Source organism: Populus trichocarpa, chromosome 3 (assembly GCF_000002775.5).
Source record: "Populus trichocarpa isolate Nisqually-1 chromosome 3, P.trichocarpa_v4.1, whole genome shotgun sequence".
Taxonomy (NCBI): Eukaryota; Viridiplantae; Streptophyta; class Magnoliopsida; order Malpighiales; family Salicaceae; genus Populus; species Populus trichocarpa.
The window spans coordinates 21,653,777-21,673,876 of record NC_037287.2 but is presented as its reverse complement, the minus strand read 5'-3'; the positions used below and the strand labels follow the sequence as shown (position 1 = coordinate 21,673,876).

At 38.5% G+C, this 20,100-nt stretch overlaps 4 protein-coding genes across 12 annotated transcripts; 2 read left to right on the top strand and 2 right to left on the bottom strand.

Moving 5' to 3' along the window:
• Nucleotides 1-605: 605 nt before the first annotated feature.
• Nucleotides 606-2,711, top strand: LOC7463558 (L-ascorbate oxidase homolog). Its single transcript, XM_002303938.3, has 2 exons — nt 606-2,125; nt 2,243-2,711. The coding sequence occupies exons 1-2, from the start codon at nt 765-767 to the stop codon at nt 2,541-2,543; spliced, it is 1,662 nt and encodes a 553-aa protein (XP_002303974.1). The 5' UTR covers nt 606-764; the 3' UTR covers nt 2,544-2,711.
• A 556-nt stretch (nt 2,712-3,267) lies between these two features.
• Nucleotides 3,268-8,136, bottom strand: LOC7461336 (transcription factor Pur-alpha 1). Its single transcript, XM_002304808.4, has 5 exons — nt 7,328-8,136; nt 7,163-7,210; nt 4,467-4,607; nt 4,116-4,358; nt 3,268-3,934 (listed from the first exon to the last, which is right to left on the bottom strand). Exons 1-5 carry the CDS (start codon nt 7,649-7,651, stop codon nt 3,782-3,784), a joined length of 909 nt encoding a protein of 302 aa, XP_002304844.2. The 5' UTR covers nt 7,652-8,136; the 3' UTR covers nt 3,268-3,781.
• A 65-nt stretch (nt 8,137-8,201) lies between these two features.
• On the top strand, nt 8,202-15,020 carry LOC7463559 (pentatricopeptide repeat-containing protein At5g56310). 6 transcript variants are annotated; one of them, XM_024597980.2, is made up of 4 exons: nt 8,202-10,857; nt 12,809-12,924; nt 13,146-13,206; nt 14,533-15,020. In XM_024597980.2, exon 1 carries the CDS (start codon nt 9,050-9,052, stop codon nt 10,679-10,681), a length of 1,632 nt encoding a protein of 543 aa, XP_024453748.1. In that variant the 5' UTR covers nt 8,202-9,049; the 3' UTR covers nt 10,682-10,857; nt 12,809-12,924; nt 13,146-13,206; nt 14,533-15,020. The 6 variants fall into 6 exon arrangements, with proteins under 6 accessions (XP_024453748.1, XP_024453744.1, XP_024453747.1 ...); XM_024597976.2 differs by having other exon boundaries at nt 12,809-13,016; XM_024597979.2 differs by lacking the exon at nt 14,533-15,020 and adding an exon at nt 11,308-11,524 and having other exon boundaries at nt 13,146-13,386.
• LOC7461337 (kinesin-like protein KIN-14T) lies at nt 11,054-17,538 on the bottom strand. 4 transcript variants are annotated; one of them, XM_052451135.1, is made up of 13 exons: nt 17,297-17,538; nt 16,854-16,929; nt 16,117-16,454; nt 15,920-16,003; nt 15,588-15,755; nt 15,357-15,463; nt 15,006-15,184; nt 14,736-14,897; nt 14,352-14,567; nt 13,938-13,975; nt 13,510-13,637; nt 11,741-13,181; nt 11,054-11,502 (listed from the first exon to the last, which is right to left on the bottom strand). In XM_052451135.1, exons 3-13 carry the CDS (start codon nt 16,331-16,333, stop codon nt 11,387-11,389), a joined length of 2,856 nt encoding a protein of 951 aa, XP_052307095.1. In that variant the 5' UTR covers nt 16,334-16,454; nt 16,854-16,929; nt 17,297-17,538; the 3' UTR covers nt 11,054-11,386. The 4 variants fall into 4 exon arrangements, with proteins under 4 accessions (XP_052307095.1, XP_024453742.2, XP_052307096.1 ...); XM_024597974.2 differs by having other exon boundaries at nt 16,117-16,434; XM_052451136.1 differs by having other exon boundaries at nt 16,117-16,428.
• Between the last annotated feature and the right edge of the window lie 2,562 nt (nt 17,539-20,100).

The following is a 20,100-nucleotide window of genomic DNA, read 5'->3' as shown; positions in this document are numbered from 1 at the left end:
TGCTCTAGATATACCTAGGCAAACGTAAATATAATTTTTTGTCCAAACCGGTCATATTTGGTTGTGATTGAAACAAAAATGGAGAAAAAATATGACAATTTTTTTCAGCATTAATTAAATACCTTTGCAAAATAGCAAAGGCACCGTTTTGATCTGGAGAGTTTTCCTGGGATCATATTAAACACTGCCCACATTAGAGGTAAAAGAGAGAGAGAGGACTGAAATTTTCTGAATAATTGACTCTTGCTTTACCTTCTCATTCTCTCCTTATAGTACAAAGGGCTATCTGTCTAACTCAGGACACATTATCTGAACATTAAAAGTGAGAGAAGAAATCTTAATTTATAGTATAATTTAATTAGAGGTTAGAATATACCTACCCTTTACCACGTATTTTGACGACTTTTTTTTTTAAGAAAAAAAAAAGCATTGCTCTGCCATACCCTAAATAGCAAATTAAGCAGTGCATGAAACTCGGCTTAGATCCAAATTTCTTGTTGTGAAATGTGAGGAAGGGAGTGATGCAAGGCGCCAGAGAGGAAATTTGCGGGAGTCTAGTGGTTGATTTTTGTGCATGCATGGTATAAAAGACGAGGGTAGGGGCAGCATTCAAGATGTAGAAGAAGGTAAATCTGTCTTCTTCCATTGATAGGGACAGAAGAAACTGAGATTTAATTAGTTGTGTGAAAGGGAGAAAGAGGAAAAGGGTTGATATTAATTTATATATATAACCCGATCGAAAGGCACACAAAAATATCAGAGAGATGGCTGGGGTGATGTTTTTGGTTTTGCTCTGCATCTCTGCAGGAACAATGTTGGGAGTCCGGGGTGAAGACCCTTACTTGTTCTTCACATGGAACGTCACCTACGGCACCCTCTCTCCCTTGGGGGTTCCCCAGCAGGTGATTCTCATCAATAATCAATTCCCCGGACCCAATATCAACTCCACCAGTAATAACAACATTGTCATTAATGTCTTCAATAACCTCGACGAGCCCTTCCTTTTGACATGGAGCGGCATCCAGCAGAGGAAGAATTCATGGCAAGATGGAGTGCTTGGTACCAACTGCCCCATCCTTCCTGGAACCAATTACACCTACCACTTCCAGGTTAAGGACCAGATTGGTAGCTACATCTACTACCCAACCACAGGCATGCACCGTGCAACTGGTGGTTTTGGTGGCCTCCGCATCAATAGTCGTCTACTCATCCCTGTCCCTTATGCTGATCCCGAGGATGATTACACTGTCATTCTCAATGACTGGTACTCTAAGAGCCACACTGCTCTCCAGAAGCTCTTGGATAGCGGTCGCACTCTTGCAAGGCCTGATGGTGTCCTCGTCAATGGCAAGAACGCCAAGGGAGATGGCAAGGATGAGCCTCTCTTCACAATGAAGCCCGGAAAGACATACAAGTACAGAATCTGCAATGCTGGGCTCAAGAATACTCTCAATTTCAGGATCCAAGGCCATACAATGAAGCTTGTGGAAATGGAGGGATCCCATGTGGTGCAAAACGTGTACGAGTCACTCGATGTCCATGTTGGACAATGCTTCAGTGTCCTCGTGACAGCCAACCAAGATCCCAAAGACTACTACATGGTGGCTTCCACCCGATTCAATAAGCAGGTTCTTACTGGCAAGGGCATCATCCGTTATACCAATGGCAAGGGTCCAGCATCACCTGAGCTCCCTGAGGCACCAGTTGGATGGGCTTGGTCTCTCAATCAATTCCGTTCCTTCCGCTGGAACCTTACAGCCAGTGCTGCTAGGCCTAACCCTCAAGGCTCCTACCATTATGGTTCCATCAACATTACCCGCACCATTAAGCTCATAAATTCGGCTAGCCAAGAAGGTGGCAAGCTTCGCTATGCCCTCAATGGAGTATCTCACGTTAATCCAGAAACACCACTCAAACTTGCTGAGTACTATGGGGTCGCAGACAAGGTGTTCAAGTATGACACCATCCTAGACAGTCCACAGGCCAACGTTGCTAATGCTAAGATTGTCACACAGCCCAATGTCCTTAACCTCACCTTCCGTAACTTCGTTGAGATCATCTTTGAGAACCACGAGAAGAGCATGCAATCATATCACTTAGATGGTTATTCTTTCTTTGCAGTCGCGTAAGTAATGCATTATTCGATATTAATTGGATGGATTAATTAAACATGCAGTATATATTTAATTATTTTATTGTGATCTCTAACTAACTAACTGGTCAATATATATATATATAACAGCGTGGAGCCAGGCACTTGGACCCCTGAGAAGAGAAAGCACTACAATCTCCTTGACGCAGTGAGTAGGACAACCGTTCAGGTCTACCCCAAATCCTGGGCTGCCATCCTTTTGACATTCGACAATGCTGGATTGTGGAACATCAGGTCAGAGATGTGGGAAAGAGCTTATCTAGGACAACAGCTGTATGCCAGTGTTCTTTCCCCTGCACGCTCCCTCAGGGACGAGTACAATCTTCCCGATAATTCTTTACTATGTGGCATCGTCAAGGACATGCCAAAACCCGCACCTTACAGCATCTAAGATATAGAGTGGCTCATCCTCCATGTGTTAAACCTTTTCAATTTATTCAAGTTACCTTTTTCCAAATTACTATCTTCTTCTTTCTTTCTTTCTTTTGTATTCATCAAATAAATGTTATGTTCTTTCTCCCTTTCATACAATCAGAATAACATTGAATCTATATATTTATATGTGGCTGCATATATATGTTTTCACAGCTCTTCCTATTTCAATTGAAGGGGAGCTGTGCTGTGTCATATTTTATACATGAATCGATGGATGAGGAATAAGTTCTATTAGATATATTAGAATATAGTCGATGCGGAGTGATAGAGAGAGTTGGATCCAGGCACAAGAGAGCACAGCATCAGAGCACCAGGAAACAGACTCAGAGCCAAAGTTGACTGAAGGATTTAAGAAATCTTAATACTTCAGCAAGGTGGCAGGATTATTTATATGGCTACCTTAAGGCCTTACAGTTACATTCCTTCAAACTACAACCTATTAAATTGTTTTTTTATTTATTTATTGCTGGTAATAATTTTACTAATCACTCAATCAAGGCACTACATAGTAAACTTTTATCTTATTATAAAATTTGAAGGCACTATAATACCTTCAAGCAACCCATTAGCGCCAAGCGCGTAGGTAATATTTCCTACGACCAGGATAAAAAATCTTATTGAAGCGGCTACTATTTGTACATCTAGAAACGAAGTGAAGAGAAAAAAGAAAAGAATTTCGCTAACAGGAAACCGGTAGTGATATATAATGCACACCCAGAAAATGGTGGTAATAGTTGAACTGATCATCGAAGCTTAACAATTCTGCAATCACTTTGCAGGCCATCTTTACAACCTCTGAGACATTAAATTGAAACTGGACAATAACATCTGCAATGAGCCTTATTGAAAAATGTAACAACCGTGCCACACTATCAAACTAAACACTAACAATTACAATTATCTGACTCGTTTCTTCTGTTATTCCCTACATAGAATGCACTGTAAAGCATCTCCGAAACTTTTCTGTTCATCATACAGATAAATCGGATTATTTTGAGACTTAAATGAGAAAAGGAAGGGAAGAAGAAACTAACAGAAAAATAGACCGACCACAGTCACACCCTAACCAAACACCTGCTTGCTGCAGCAAAGTAACCCCTTGACAGAATAAACAGTGAAATGGTTCTTCACCGACCCCCAATAGTCTTCACCATTCGTTTTTTTCCCCTCTTCAAACCTTCAAATAATGAACATTCATCTTTGAGGAGGGTCTACAGTCCGAACATTTGCTCCTGTCATTCCTTCAATTCGATCTTTGGTTATCTCCACAAAATGACCCACAATCTCATGAAACTGCTTCAGCCCAGAAAGTGGGAGAATTATTGAGGACCTATCATTACCTGCAACCTGCAATTTCGACAACATTCCATCACAACTTCAAATGGACACCATAAGCCTTCACTTCAGAACACAGAATCATGGATACGTAGCTTTCCTGGCTCTGTAAGGGGTGATTTCATCGATAACCCCCCCAAAGTAAAAAGAAAGACTTATTGGACTATAATTGAAACTTCTCTTGAAATCTCACCTCTGAAATCCTCAGAAAATGACCTCTGTTGTTGCTACCAAGATCGAAGAAGAATCTTTTCTGATCAACTCTGATTACCTTTGACACCGCCATGTTACCAATTTCATCCTGTGGGGGCAGTTCAACTGACCTGTCAACATTCAGTTCAGAAGTCGTCACAGATTGGCTACTGTGCCCAGATATGAAGCCAGCCCCTACATCATCAGAAAGTCCAACGAGGCGCTCAGAAGTTTCAGAACTTTGCTGTTGTGGCAGGCATAAAAACATGGATGAAATAATCATAAGTGAGACCCCCTCTAATAAATTAGAAAGTTACTTTTTTTTGGCGGAACACATGTAAAACTGCATCACCTGATTGGGCAGCATAAAAAGTCTTGATGCTTCATTGATCTCAGCCAAAATATTTCTAAACGCTGCCCACCCTTCATCCCGTGAACTTCCAGCAGGAACAATAATAGTACTTCGGTTTCTACTGACAGAAGCTTCAGACACCTGCAAGATATATCTATTAGAGAAGTGAACGCATTGTAGCAAGTTGAATAGGGCCCTGAAGATGGGAAAACAAATTACACGAAGAACATAGATTTCCTTTCGTTTTCTCTCAAAGCAACAGCATGCATAATGCCTGAAAGTTGTAAGATTACATCTGCTGCTCTGTCACCCTTGCATATGTTCAATCATTCTTTTGCATGCAAATTACATCTGCTAAAAGGTAATTTAAAACCTAAGCATATTATTTATTACTTCCCCGTAAATTTTGCAAGAATAAGTAGATGTTAGTGAAGATCAGAAAATATTTCAAGATGTTATTACATTTTTTTTCTTAACACTTTGTCTTCTCCTATTTCATTGAAGCATACATATGGCTTTATCTCTTCTTCCATTTTCTTTATTATGCTCCATTACTTCCCATGAAGTTTTCTCAGTACGCAAAACTACATTGAACAAGTTAGGAGGTTTATATAAACCAGACCTGAACCATATTTTGACTTCATAGCATCAACAAAGTCTCCAGGAAATAAGGGGCATATAAAATAAATTACAGAATGACAGAAAGAAAGGTTTTGAAGCTGAATGTGTGAGTACATTGGTAAAATATGCAACTTCTTAAAAGCGACTTTCCATAAGAGTGGATTTTCAGGACAAGCAAAGGAGTCCCTCAGGTAAAATTCTGACCGTCCCATGGGATAGGGATTTTGATGCAGTAGTCACGAATTGCCTAAAAGGGTCTTATAAGTTGCAAGTTCAAACTAGATTCTAGAGCCATTGTAGACAGGAAAGACAACTCAGACAGCTCTCTTTCATTAATTGACTTTGGAAAGTATGTGCACATCAAGCACTGCACAAAAGAATGTGGGTTTCTTAAAAAGAGTTGGCTGCTTGCAAACTATAGTCATTGTATAGTTAATAGAGTAATGCTCAGAGAACTCAAATAAAGGCAATTGCAGCTAAAAACTCTCTTCCTGATAGTGCGTCCAGGTGCAGCATGGAATGGTCACAACTGAGGGGAGTTCAGGAGAACTGTAAGAATCTTCTGATTTAGGATGACCAATGTTTGGACATATATAGATGTGACTTTTGTTGATACATCCAAAACTGGGACATGAACAAAGCAGGTATTTTGCTAAAAATTCTTAATAAGATCATACTGCAATCTGGAAAACTTAAGATCCCATCAGTAGCCAAAGCCTTTCATACAAAACCTGTCACTACTTGATGCCTGGTAGTATGAAATCCTATACTGTGCGAGGATTGCTAATATCCTGCCAAATTGCCCTTATTGTTTTAGTGGGCCTAAGAGATTGGAGGCTGGGCATTTAGCTTCAAGTGCAAAGATACAATAATCCCCATGTATTACCAGTTCCTCTGCTTTCTATTGATTCCGCTATACATGTTCTTAACAGTTTCTCAAAGACAGCACCTAGTTTAGCGTTAGTTTCAAGGACAACATCCTCAAAATTGCTCTTATTCCTGTTTGATCTAGCTAAGATAAACAAAATGCTTTGGGGAATTACTAGCCATCAGTTCTACCCTTCTTTTACATGCATTTAAATTCTATTGCGACTAGCAAGGTGGAGGTGGTGAGTGAATGCCCTTAAGTTGCATCATCAAGCCTTAATCATTGGTCAGTTACCTCACTGTTCAGTAGGAAAACAATGGAGATCATGAAGGGATAAAGAAGATGATCTAGAAAATTGACTCTTCAAAAGCATTGATTACCGATCCACAGGACAATAACAAGTAAAGACTGACTCTGTTTCGTACTAGTATTAACCTATAGCATGTCATTTACATTATTTTATTAACAACTGCATTTCCAAATAAAATCTGTAACCTGACTTAGAGGGTACCAACAACTAACCAGAAGAAAACAAATAAAGAACAATAACCCAGAATGATAAGTAAGAAGATTTAAAAGAGATATTGAAAAACAAACTCTTTTGAGGTCTGCTCTCTTCTGTCTAATCTCAGACTGTCTAATCTCAGAATAGAACTTAAAGAGTTGAACAACATGAAAGTAATAAAAGAAAATTTCACTCTTGTATAGGACTCGTTATTTGATGGAAAAAAAGCGAAATTTTTATTGGAAAATGGGGAATATACAAAATTAATTTGAGGATGAGTTTTCCTCCAAATTAACAAGCTAGAGGCAGCCCAAAGAAGGGAAATAAAAGCATCCTCCGGAATTTAGGAACATTGGTTAAGGAAGTGCCTTTAAATACTCTTGCTGGATTGTGGCGTGGTGAAGGAAGAAATGCTTAACCTATTACTATCCTAGGTATGTAGATTTCTGCAAGAAGACAAGAGTAAAAAGAGTATTAGGCTCAGCAACTGCTAAGAAGAAGAGCCCACTGAGTGCAAGAGTGATATTTCATAGAAATATGAGGTTAGCAATTTGCAAGCCATCTCAATCCAATATTAGGATAGATAAACAGAAGTGCGAAGCAAAAACACAATCTTCCCTAAACCCTAAACCCTGTCACAGACCATAAAATCTTGTTGTTGTGTCTGCTTAACAACAAGAAATAAGAAGCATAGCATTTTACCTTCAAGAACCGGCCCCTTCTGTTTTCGCCAATGTCAAAGTAGAAAACCTGCCGGTCAGTAATGGGAATTGATTAATCAATTAATTGGAATGAATGGTAATGCTATTGCTGATCAGTGATAATTCTAATAAAGAGGGAGAGAGAATTAAAAGAAAAAAGAAATGCCTTGGTGTCGAGCTGCAATTCCTTGCTGAAGAGGTCCTGATCATCAGCAGAATTATTAACATAGTAATTGAAGAGATCCAAGAACCAAGAAATCCCGGAGAAGGGAACGATGATGGTGGACCTGGTGGCTGAAGTCTTCTCTGATATCTTCAAGTAACGACCCCGTGGATTCTCTTTTAGATCGAAATAGAAAAGCTTGTGTTCCACTTGTAGAGTCTTGCACATGAGCTCTACATCATTCCCTCCTCCGCCTCCTCCTCCTCCTCCTCCTCCTCCTCCACTGCCACTTCCTCCACCACCAACTCCGCCAGAATTCCCCTCCATCTAATCTACTAGATGGTAATACGGAATTAAGTAGTTTTCACAGATTAAAGAAAGAAGAAGAGCGATGGAGGAGGGGGTAGATCTGAAAGATAATGAGAGACCGCAGCACACTCCTATCGACAGGAGGAGCGGCAGCAGCAGCAAGTATTTGAGTAGTAGAAGAAGGGTTTAGGAGGGATGATGAAGATGTCGTGATAGGATTTTGGTTTAGGGTTTGGAGAGAAAGGAGGAGAGGAGAAGCTAAGCTAAGCAGGAGTAGCCAGGAGGGATAACGAACGAACCACCATACCATTGACTTGGTCCATTTTTCTTTCTTTTCTTTAATTTTTATTATTATAAAATAGAAGTAAAATCCCCTACAATAAAACACAACTAGTCTAGTAAAGTAAAAGGAAAACTACCACTGTGTCTCTCTCTCTCTCTCTCCCTCTGCGAAGTGTAATGAAATGGAGCCTCCTCCCTCTTCAATGAGTGAAAATTCTTTGGAACTAAACATGAACCAGGACAGGAGGCTTCTTGTGTTCCTTTTTAACCTGTTGCTTGGCGTTGGAGTTAAGTTACTGGTGTTGAAGCTGGAGAGGAGCGCGCTTTGCCCCGTTCTCTTTGAACTCACTAGACCACTACTCCTGTAGTCCTAGTACTAAGTGTTACTAGCAACTTGGCCACAATACCCTCCCTTGTCTTGTTTACCTTGGTTCTTTTTCCCCCACCAGTCTACATGCCCTACGCTGTCATGTCCTGTTCATTTAATCCAAATCTATGCTGCTGCTGCTGCTGCTACATTCACTTCTCAAATCTCAAGTATAACAGCTTTCTCATCCACCAACTTCTTTACACTCGTTCACTGTTTCTTTTGTCCTCTTCTTTTCACTCTCCCACCAGGCAGTCGCCACCTAACTAAAAAAACATCTTGCCAAAACAAAATAAAATAACTAAAAAATGAAATCTTTTTTCCTTCTTTAGTTCATAAGATGTCAGTAGGAAAGCCCAGAAATCGTTACAGTTCGACGATCTTTTTTCCCTCTTTTAGCATCAAGTTATGATTTATTCTTTATTTTTTGTCTTGGTGAGAGATTAATTAAAATTTGACGTTAAAACTGTATTTTGGGGCAAATTTAGATTCTTTCTACGGAAGTAATTTAACGAGTTACTCAAATTGAGAGGATTTTCAATCGCGCGGAAGGAGGGGTGGCATTTATACTCCCTGTGAGGCCTAAATTGATAAGGGTCAAAATTCTCTCTTAACGGCTGGGTACTGCCGGGCTTCCTTGTGGTTTGTTGGCTTGTCTGCAAATTCACAAGCTGATGGTTATGTCCTCATGGGTTTGAAGGCTGCTAGAGAGAGTGAGTGGAGTGCTGGGTGGTGAACATTTGAACTCCAAGAAAAGCGACAGGACCATGCTCCTCCTCTACTGCAGCTCCCTTGTTTCATCATCATCAATTTTGATTTCCTTGATTGCCCATTCCTCTCATCTCAAGCACATCCACCAGACACATGCCTTCATGCTTCTCAGAGCTCTCGATACAGACAACCTGCTCCTCAGTCGATTCATTCACGCATGCTCTTCTCTTGGCTTCTATTCCTATGCTTACTCTCTCTTCACCTCCATCACCCATGCCCCCGACATCTATCTCTACAACAACATCATCAAAGCTCTCTCTTCCTCTCCCACCCACCCCAAAGCTTCAATCTTTCTTTACAATAACATCCAACTTGCTGGCTTGCGACCTGATTCCTACTCTTTCCCTTTCGCTCTCAAGGCCGTCACTCGATTTTCATCGATCCAGACTGGGAGGCAACTTCACTCTCAATCCATTCGCTTTGGCCTCCACTCTGACCTTCACGTCCTTACGGCCTTTGTCCAGATGTACTCCTCCTTCGGCTCTGGTTGCATTTGTGATGCGCGCAAGATGTTTGATGGAATGAGCATGTCGACAGGAGATGTCGCTCTTTGGAACGCAATGCTTAATGGGTATGCTAAGCATGGTGACCTCTGTAATGCTCGAGATTTATTTGAACGTATGCCTCAAAGAAACGTTATCTCCTGGACAGCTCTCATTACTGGGTATGCACAGGCGAATCGGCCCCACGATGCCATTGCTTTGTTTCGTAGAATGCAGCTCGAAAATGTGGAGCCTGATGAAATTGCCATGTTAGTTGCGCTTACTGCTTGTGCCCGACTGGGTGCGTTGGAGCTGGGGGAGTGGATTCGTCACTACATTGACAGACTTGGATTATTGACTACAAATATCCCTCTCAACAATGCACTTATAGACATGTATGCGAAGTCTGGCGACATTAAAAGTGCATTACAAGTATTCGAGAATATGAATCATAAAACTATCATAACATGGACAACAATGATTGCTGGACTAGCTTTGCACGGACTTGGAACAGAAGCCCTTGAAATGTTCTCTCGAATGGAAAGGGCAAGAGTTAAGCCAAATGACATCACTTTCATTGCCATCCTTTCCGCTTGTAGCCATGTGGGATTGGTACAAACCGGTAGATGGTATTTTAACCGTATGATATCTAGGTATGGGATTGAACCCAAGATTGAGCATTATGGCTGCATGATTGATTTACTTGGGCGCGCTGGTCACCTCAAAGAGGCACAAACACTACTTGCTCAGATGCCATTCGAGCCTAACGCGGTTATATGGGGGTCTCTTCTTGCTGCTTGTAATACTCATGGTGACCCTGAGCTTGGAGAGCTTGCATTGCAGCATCTATTAGAGTTGGAGCCTGATAACAGCGGAAACTATGCACTTTTATCGAATATTTATGCTTCTCGTGGTAGATGGAATGAGTCTCGGGTGGTGAGAAAGGTGATGTGGGATGCAGGAGTTAAAAAAATGCCAGGAGGAAGTCTTATTGAAGTGAATAACAGAGTTCATGAGTTTATTGCAGGAGAGATTTCGCATTCTCAGTTTGATAGGATACAGGAAGTTCTAAGCAAGATAAATCGGCAATTAGGACTTTCTCAGCATTTCGAGAAGGAAAGTGGTGCGCTGCTTGAATTGGGATAGGACGCACTTCTACTTCCAAAGATGCATGATCTATTACCAAATCAACTTCTGGTTGCATTGGATAACTAAATGCTGTGACCATCTGAAAACCTGCCCCGCCTCACATGTTCGACAGCTGAGCAATAAACTCACGTAGAGACGGGAGTGGCTTTGACATCTCCTTTCTCATCAAGGAGGTATGTCTTTGCAAAACCTGCATATTTTTCTGAGCTGTTGGTAGATTTTCATGCACACACAAATTGTTTTTCCTTTTCATTTCCTGCTTCCAATGTTTTATTTCTTGTGCTAAATATAATGTCAGGTGTACCATACAGAATTGACAGTTCATTTGCAAAAATGATTAGTGAGTGGAGCATTACTATTCAAACACGATAGACTGTTAATATTGAGGATCCTTTTTCATTTCAAAAAAATGGGTCAATAAATAATCAGCATGTTTGACACCTTCCCCCAAGATTCTATGTAGTTCTAATTATCGAATACTGCCAGTACATTTTGTGAGTCCTCGTTCAGAAAATTGAACAAGACAATTAATATAATTGTATAGAAGAAAAATAAAATTACAGAGGTCTTACAACATAAGGATACTTGTTGCAAAATGGCTCTAACATATCCCAATGTTGTAGGGATAATAAAGATGAAATGAGCATATTGTATACAGACAGAAAGGCAAATGTATAGATATACATATCCGCTGGAGCTGCTTCAAAGCATTAAACCGTAGAAGAAATCGTGGTCGAGTCCCAGGTCATAAAGCCCCAATCCTAGAAGAGCACTGGAGCATAAAATCTCAATTTTCTGTTTAACAACATGGCATATTCCTGGCCAAGATATGAGCAAATTGTAAGATGGTGGACTTTGACCTTACTAAATAGGAATAAATGTAAGATAATTTATTTTTCATTTTATGGAAGTTAGCAAAGAGGGCTTGTTGCAGAGAAAGTAAAGAAAAGGAAAACAAAACAAAAAGGTGATGGGAGGTTGGCCATTGTTCCATTATAACAATGAACATGGTCAAGGCATGAGAGAAATATTTGGTTTAGACATCAAAGTTCTTACCTGTGTTCTGTAATTTTCCTTCTGGTTTACCAAATGTCACAACTAAGTTCTCATGATTTTCACTGTTCATAAATAATGCTGAGTTCAACTGAAGTAGGCCATGTCTTGTCTCTTTTGCCAACGACTGAAAGGAGTAAAAGCCTTGCCTTTCACTGTCTTCCATATTTGATTCAGTGGGTGCTTGCTGACAGCATGATTCCAGTTCTAACACGGCAAAGGAGACACCAGAATCCCTTTTTGAACAAACGGAAGTAGTATATAATTCAGATGGACAACATTCACTGCGCCCACTGATCTTTAGCAGGAGTATTTTGCCTTCTGGTGCCTTTGTAGTTGACATATCATTGACCCTGTTGCCATCCTCACATTCTTCAAGACTAGGAAAACACCCATCTTGTGGAGAAAAAGTGTCGTATTCATTATCCCCTGCTAATATATCGCCCACAGAAAGCTGTAGTTTTTGTACCATTGTTTCCCCCCCGGTTGTCTGTAATGGAGAAGTGACATCTGATCTTGAGTCCTCATTAAATAAATCTTTTAACATTTTCAGTGGGTTTTCCATGACCGCTTCTGATATGGGCTTTCCAACTGCCCCTGTGGTTGCGAGATCATTTATTTCATCATGGTTGACAACTTGCTTTGCATATGCATAGTCATGCACATTCTCGTCAAAAAAATTGTCTGCTTTGCTCTCTACTGTACTCTTATGTTTCTTCTCAGGAATAGGAACAGCTAAAACCCGTTTTTTCCTTTGAGTGCAACCACTTAGAGTGGATTCACTCTTCTGTAGATGTAGCCAGCTATCAATCTTAGAAAATTTGACACGGTTGATTTTGTTCATCTGTCTACTGCTATTTTTCTGAATGTGACTGATGCCTGGCTTTTGACTAATCAAATTCCTTGGTGCTCTTTCTTGTTCTTGGAGACCATTAAATTTAAAACCAGTTTCAGTTGTGTCTTGGCTGTATTCTGTTGCATCATCAGTACTATCTTTCATGTTCAACCCTGCCAAACAGCTAGATCTGGAAAAACTGTGGTCTGAATTGTTTTCTGAATGATGCTTTACAGGGAAACTCACAGACTCTGCTCGATGAAATGTTGGTCTTCTCCTTCTTGCAAGGACTGTGCCATCTCTTCCTTCAGAAGTTTGATACCTCGTCCCAGATTTTCTTCGGCTGCAAATGGTAGGCCTCATAAATCTTGGTAACTTTGATAAAGGACTCGCTGTAATATCTGCTATCCTGCTCTTTGTAAGTGGTTCTTCTATAGAAGAATGGTATGCCTCCATTTGCTCCTCAGATGATGTACTTGTCCCTGTTAGATTTTCTAATTTCTTGTTTAATATTTCAATGTCACTTCTAGCAAGCAGCCACTCATCTTCAATATGTTTCATCTTTTGCTGCAGGTTTGCCATTGCAACTTCCTTCTTCTCTTTTGCTTCCTGATGATTAACGTCCACCTCATTTGTCAGATGATCTATTATTTTGTTTTACTTGCTACTTCAATTGTTCACAAGAATATGCCAATTTTTTACTTGATATGTTTTGCTACAGATAAGAAAAAATGTAATTATGTTTATAGGACTTGAAACATGGTTGTGAAAGAGTTTCCAAAATTATTCAAAGTGATGCAGTTAAATTTTTTTATCTGCCATCATTCAAGAAAATTCCATTAAGAGGTTAATTTATGCGTTTTTGGACTCAATACTTTTGCTTTTCGTTGGTAATGTAAACAAGCACAATCTTAAATAAGTATGTTTGCCTACTTACAATTGTTTCGTCGTTTCCTAGGTGAACACCTTTCACCCTTGTTGCAAAATTTAAAGAACATATGGTCTCACACAAATCTTCTTCTTTGGGACTGACATGGACCAGCATTATTGTTTTTGAATCATTACCTGAGGATAGCAAGGGGGGAAGGGAACTACATTAGCAAAGAATACTTAGATTACAATGCAGAAGATGGTCTATGAGTTCCACGCTTTCTAACAACAAATAAGTCTCAGTTTTTTTCTTAAAGAAGTCACATAATATGATTAAGGAATAAATAACAGATATGGGTGAATGATGACTCTGATTTAAATTTTTGTTTGAGAATTATTATGGTACTCCAAATGAGGTAAGAACAGATCCCCCTGTGAATGGTTAGCGGCTGTAATCACATTGACAGAAGTATGGACATGATTAAGGATTGTTACCTAGAGAATCTTTGAGAACTTGTGTCAGCTTGCTATTCCTGTCAAAAGTAAAAGGGATAATTTAGTTTTTAATTGGGACTCTGGAGAAGCCGCCGTTATCTAGCCACCCATGATTTTTAGGTTTGGAAAAGCTGATGAAGCACTTCTGTTTACATTTAGAATCTTGGAAAGGAAGAGGAAACTATTTCCTTTTTTCACTTATTACTAGAGAACAGGCCAATCTGAGAGAATTCAGATTTTTTTCATTTTTTCCTTTTGTAATCCTTTTCTAAATGACAATTCAATGACTATTTTTAATAACCGTGGGTAATGCTATACTTACTCTGATGGAAGATATGAATGAAATAGGGTTGGGTTGAGTGGCCAAAACGCTCAGATACCGAGAAAATAAGATTTTGGTGAGTTCGCTGTTACCTGTAAGGTATGTGATGCCTTTTCCTTTGGAGGGCACTAATCACGTCCCCAAGGGCAGAGAGTGACAAATTAATGGCTTTTCCTTCATTGAGTCTTTTGCCCCATGCCTTTGTCTTCAGTACACGCTCGCTTCCCCCGAGATCAACTAACCATATTTTATTTGTTTCCCTTCGCCTTTCAGGAGCATTGAAGCAAGTTATTGCTACCCGTATCATGCTATTGTGAGCAATATAGAAGAAACAAGATTAGAACAGAGGATAATAGCTGCCCTTTATTGAAGAATTTTCTGGAATCAGTCCATGTATCAAGGCAACTGCGTGACTGCTCTATTCTCATGCTGAATTACACTGACACATAAGAGTCTAATTAGGGAAATTCGATTACCAGTGAGATCGGCTAGATGTCAGGTTGGAATTTGTTGAGGCAGTTGATCTGAAACGGCAGCCCAATCTGTACAGCCTCAGAGCTTGGTTGAAGTCGTTCACTTTAATGGCCACAAGGTTGTCGATTTCGACTCCTCCCGTTGGATCTGTTTGTATTGAAAGGCTGTATTTAGAGATTTTGGATTGTGTTAGAAAGGATTACCTTAATACTTTCGAAATGATTGAACTAGATAAACCCATGCATTGAAACATTTAGGGTATGAGAATATACCAAGGTGGCATAGGATATGTTGCTTTTGTTGGTTTGGGGACAAGCAAGTCCTTAAGATTTCCCATGTATATCTCGAGCATACTGAAACTGATGAGAAATGCACGGTTACTGTCTACTGCTTGTTTAAATAGAGCCTCCATGGCCCGTGGCACTATGCCTGGAGTGTCTTCATCACCTTCCTAGGATATATTAAACCAAGAACAACATAAAGTTAGAGGACACGGATGTAGATTGAATACATTAACCCATGTAGGATTATTGTGTCTTCAGCACAGTGTGTGTCCTTTGGCTGTGTCGTTTACCTCTGAAACACCTAAATATGCTATGAGTGAAGTGTTAGCTGGTTCTCACCATTGTGAAAGTTTTTCCTGTGCCCGTTTGCCCATATGCAAAAATGCAGGCGTTGTAACCATCAAGGACTGATTTGATGATGGGTTCAACTTCTGTAAAAACTTCATCTGAAAGCTACCAACTATTAAAGCATGATCGTGATATATGATGATAAAATAGCTTTCTACTTGCTTTTTTGTTGGAGGAAGAAAAGGAAATTAAATAATCAGAGACTTGATTTACGTCAAGCACCTTGGGATGAACCTGGGTGGAGAACCTTGTCAAAATTGTAACTCTTGCTCTTACTGTTCATAAGCTTTAGAACAACTTTATTTGAATCCGATGCGACGACTGGTCTTAAATGACCACAATTCTCCCCAGATGTGATAGGTCTTATTCTACAAAATACACGGATGTTCCCTGCATGGCATTTATTAAACTGTAATCAATTTGGCATATGCTGAAACCATCTACTCTTAATTCACGGCTATCATCAATGAAATGAGTGGGCATGGCATGAAGTGTCAGCCCAACAACTTGTCTGTCTCTTGTCAAGCTATCACAATAAAAGAAACGTGACTAACCTTTCAAGTCCAGGAACTCGTTTAGGATTTGCCTCCTCTTTATGTTCAGTTGGTTTATGTGGTTAGTCAAGACAGTTAGTTCATCTGTTCACGGGAAAATAAATTTTATAGAAGGGAGTGAGCAATAATTATATGAATAATAAGGAACAGAGGTGCATCTAGATTTATGAAAGCAAAAGTGCTTCTTTTTTTTTTACCTTTTATTTTTGAAATTGCACTGCAGTCGTCGTCGTCTTCATTATCATCATCATTAATATCAGAGTTGGTTGGCTGCATGTCAACTGATTTTTCAGATGGAAGGGTTTTTATTATATCACAAACTGATTTAATCCAGTTGGAAGTTAGATTTGCCTTTATCCCTAGTAGGGAATGAAGGGATTCAGCAAGATTTCTGACAGATTTTCTTGAATCCATCTTTTCTGCTTCCCAATACTAGTCTGGGGAAAATATATGATTTCTTTGTTTCATTTCTCTACATGACTTGCTGCTCTTTATTCCAAATTCACACTCTGCAACTGAACAAGGGAAATGTAGTCTGTAGAGCAGATAACATTGAACTAGTCTAGTTTGAACAAGAACCTTGACTTCAGAAATAATAAAGATCGAATCCTTCACATTTTAAGTAATGGCCGAAACTACTAAGAGACTATAATTGCAGCAAAGGTAGAATGAATTTCTTGTATGCCAAGTTGTTGATATGTCAAGTAGTGTTAAAAAAACATAGTGAACTCAAGAAACAGTTAACAATATTCTGTTGAATTAAACAGGACAGTGAAGTAAACAATACAAGATTTCTGGTTTTCTGTACCTCTCTAAAGAAAAATGTACAGTGATGCATAGAATCGTATTTTTAAATTAATGAACTGACAACAAACACAGATTAAGGTGGGGAGTGAAATATTAAGTTTTCGAGGAACCAGATAAAAGAAAATACCAGCAATATTATGGCTATGGCTGAGGCTAAAACGGCCCTTGAGACCCGAGATCATCCACAGCTAGCATGGTCGGTCCTGGACCAATTAGACACAGGATCAATCATATACCATTAACAGAAAATCCTTTCAGTGATGAAAAAACCTTAATTTGAATGGTAACAGTAGTCCTGATGACATGAAATTTCCATAGCTAGCTAGAAAAAGGAAAGAGAAGAGATTAAATCAGGCCATGGTGGTGGTTCTATGCTGAACTGCGAGTAATATTTGTCGTTGTTGCAACTATGACAGCTGAAAGATCACTTATTTTATCTGAAACTTAAACCACATGCGAGACTAGCAGATATGAAACACCGAAGCATTTAACTGGTGTCAATATGTTGTGCTAGTGCAGATCACTATTGTTGGTTTCTAGCTATAGCATCATGGCAAAAGACCTGCCTACCTTACTCTGCGTGAATACAGAGTACTAGGGAGAGAGAAGAGAGAGAGTTGTCTGTTACTCTGCTGGTGAAGGACCCTTATACCATACACCATGCCGCAACAAACATGATGCATGTAATTCACTCGGCTAGTACTTCTTCTTCTTTAGATGATTATCAGAGTAAAAGACTCTTGTTACAAAATCCAATATGCTGATGAATAAAATTTTTATTAAGTGTTTGAATGAGGGTGATTACTTTAAGAAGTTGATGAAGGGTGATGGAAGACTCGTACCTGCAAAACAAATTTATAATTTTTTAGATTTAGGGATTATTTAATGATAAAATCAATTATTTTTAATAATAAATTAATTTATATGTTGCTTAAATGGAAGGATTGAAGTATCATTTTCTCTTAATAGCATTAATGAGTGATAAATATTTTTTATACAATATTAATAAAGAATAAAAATCTCATGCACAATATTAATGTTGATGAAAATATGATAGGTTTTTTAAAGATTTTTATGCACCTAAGAATGTAGAGAGATGATTATTCTTGATTTTTAATATTTTATATTAAAAGACATAAGAATAAACAAATAAATCCATGTTACCCAGAATGGGGTCTAAAAGATTATCAACTCGATATATTTTTGGTTTGGAATGATTTCAAACTCAAGGGTAATAGGTCTAACACCTTGTCAGATCTAAATGTATTTTTGTCAGCGCGTAGCTAAACTTAAAGATATTTAGGTCTAACATCTTTTCAGACCCACATGCACTTGGGTATAGAATATAGCTAAAGCTAAAGATGTTGGGTCTAACACCTCTTCATATTTACATGCATTTTTAACTCAATGTAAAATTAAATCCAATAATATTAGATCTAACACTTTATCAGACTCATATATATTTGAACTTAGCAAATAGCTGAATTTAATAATATTAAATTTATTATCTTATCAGTATTTCAACTCAATATATAATTCAACATGGTGAAATTAGATCTAACTCCTCATTAAACCCACTTGTATTTGTACTTAGATACCTTACATTATTACCTTCGATCTTTTAACGTGTCAAAGATATATTGATTAATAATAATAATAATAATACTGGTCGATCATGATGAGCTGCATGCTTACGTAATCTATATACTATTGATTAAAGACTTGATCATAAATATTCCCATGGCAGATAGCTAGCTAGCTAGCTAACCGACCGTAATAATCTATATACTAGTCTTCTTGATAGTATGGTCCATCTTTCTTTATCTCGTGGACTAATAATCTTCGTTCTTCAATGTTAATTGGTGTGCAAACCACGTCAGAATAGACCAATGAATGGGCCAAAGAAAATACAGTTCCATCTTACGATAAAGACACAAAAAACAAGAAATATATTGTTGAATTTATAAGGAGGAGGACCTATGATCGATCATTTCATCAATTAGAGTGAGAATTAAGCCTATGATCGATCGATCTAAACAGTGTTGTTGTTGTTTTTTTTTTTTTGATTTAGTACCATGAATATATTGGGAACAAAACAATCCAACCCAACATCTGAACACATTCATTCGATAATGGAATAACATAATAATTCAAACCTTCTCTTGCAGTGTTGTAGATCAGCAGAGTTTGGATGTCAGAACTCCAAAGGTGGCAAATAGAAAATCCAGATGGGATCTCCCATTTCCTGTTAGGATAGGTTAGAGATAGGAAGGACATCGGATTCTGTCAGGACCAGAGATATTCAACATATTTAATTACTAATACTACATGGTTTCGAGCAGTCCAATATCCTTTACGCGCTACTGTGCATGTGGAATTCTTTGAAACAGCCGACATACAAAGGCTGGCCATCGGGGGATTACTGCTAGGAAATGTGTAGCTTGCATATTTAATCTAAAGAAAATGAAGTCTTTATTTTCATATGATTTTAATGGCAGCTTTCGATATCTATCCAAGACATTCAATTCCTGTGATCCAAATTTCAATATGCAGGGGCGTCATGCCCGGTAATTCACTATTATTTTGCTTTTGTGGTGAATCTGGGAGGGAGGGGACCAATTAATTGCGCATGAATCTTTGAGTTGGTGGCATTAAATAACCAAGGAGTAAAGGCAACCCAACTTCGTTCTGGACGCGACAGCTTGCTGGTGACAGGTTAATTCCTCATCGATCACCATTTTCATTTCTTAAGGTAGAATATTCAATGTCGATGAGAGATGTGGGGTCGTGGGGCTAGCTCCTCATCGTTGTGTTATGCAGTATTACTCTACAGGAGTGTGTTTTTTTTACTGTCCTACATTGTACTGTTCATCCTCTCATATATGCATTGTTCAAAAATAACAAATAGTTAAAAATAAATAAATTATAATCTAACTGTAGGTCATAACAGCTTTCAAATTTGGCATACTAGCCCTGAGTTACCTGGTTCATAAGTTTGACAAGTTCATTTATCGGATTTTTTTTTTATCTTTTAATTGTTTTAATTTGTTTTTTTAATTTTATTATTTAATATAGGATTGGTTGAGAAATAAACTGCATGATTTATTTATTTTTTGCTTTACATGGGGTTATCACTATATCAAATAAGTTTTTATTTTTAGGTTGATACTCAATTTTATGACCATATATTATTATCATATAATTAAAAAAAATTATTAAAAAATTATTAAATTCAATGGAATCTATGACACGGGTTACTGAGGGACTGAGATCGATCTAATCTGTCATTATCTCAATATTTTTTTAAAACAAAAGTTATCATCTTAAAGGTTTTTTTTTTTAAGTCAAGTCATATTTGTACCAGTTATCAGGAT

What these genes read in the sequence shown, in the direction of transcription:
- LOC7463558 (XM_002303938.3), top strand. Translation starts at nt 765, where the DNA reads ATGGCTGGGGTGATGTTTTTGGTTTTGCTCTGCATCTCTGCAGGAACA. An exon ending in TATTCTTTCTTTGCAGTCGC is followed by an intron (nt 2,126 to 2,242) that starts GTAAGTAATGCA and finishes TATATATAACAG; the next exon opens with CGTGGAGCCAGGCACTTGGA.
- LOC7461336 (XM_002304808.4), bottom strand. Translation starts at nt 7,651, where the DNA reads ATGGAGGGGAATTCTGGCGGAGTTGGTGGTGGAGGAAGTGGCAGTGGA. An exon ending in TTTTTATGCTGCCCAATCAG is followed by an intron (nt 4,359 to 4,466) that starts GTGATGCAGTTT and finishes CTGCCACAACAG; the next exon opens with CAAAGTTCTGAAACTTCTGA. An exon ending in ATTTTCTGAGGATTTCAGAG is followed by an intron (nt 3,935 to 4,115) that starts GTGAGATTTCAA and finishes TCGAAATTGCAG; the next exon opens with GTTGCAGGTAATGATAGGTC.
- LOC7463559 (XM_024597980.2), top strand. Translation starts at nt 9,050, where the DNA reads ATGCTCCTCCTCTACTGCAGCTCCCTTGTTTCATCATCATCAATTTTG.
- LOC7461337 (XM_052451135.1), bottom strand. Translation starts at nt 16,333, where the DNA reads ATGGATTCAAGAAAATCTGTCAGAAATCTTGCTGAATCCCTTCATTCC. An exon ending in CCACCCAGGTTCATCCCAAG is followed by an intron (nt 15,464 to 15,587) that starts GTGCTTGACGTA and finishes GGTAGCTTTCAG; the next exon opens with ATGAAGTTTTTACAGAAGTT. An exon ending in AGGAAAATTACAGAACACAG is followed by an intron (nt 11,503 to 11,740) that starts GTAAGAACTTTG and finishes TATCTTGGCCAG; the next exon opens with GAATATGCCATGTTGTTAAA.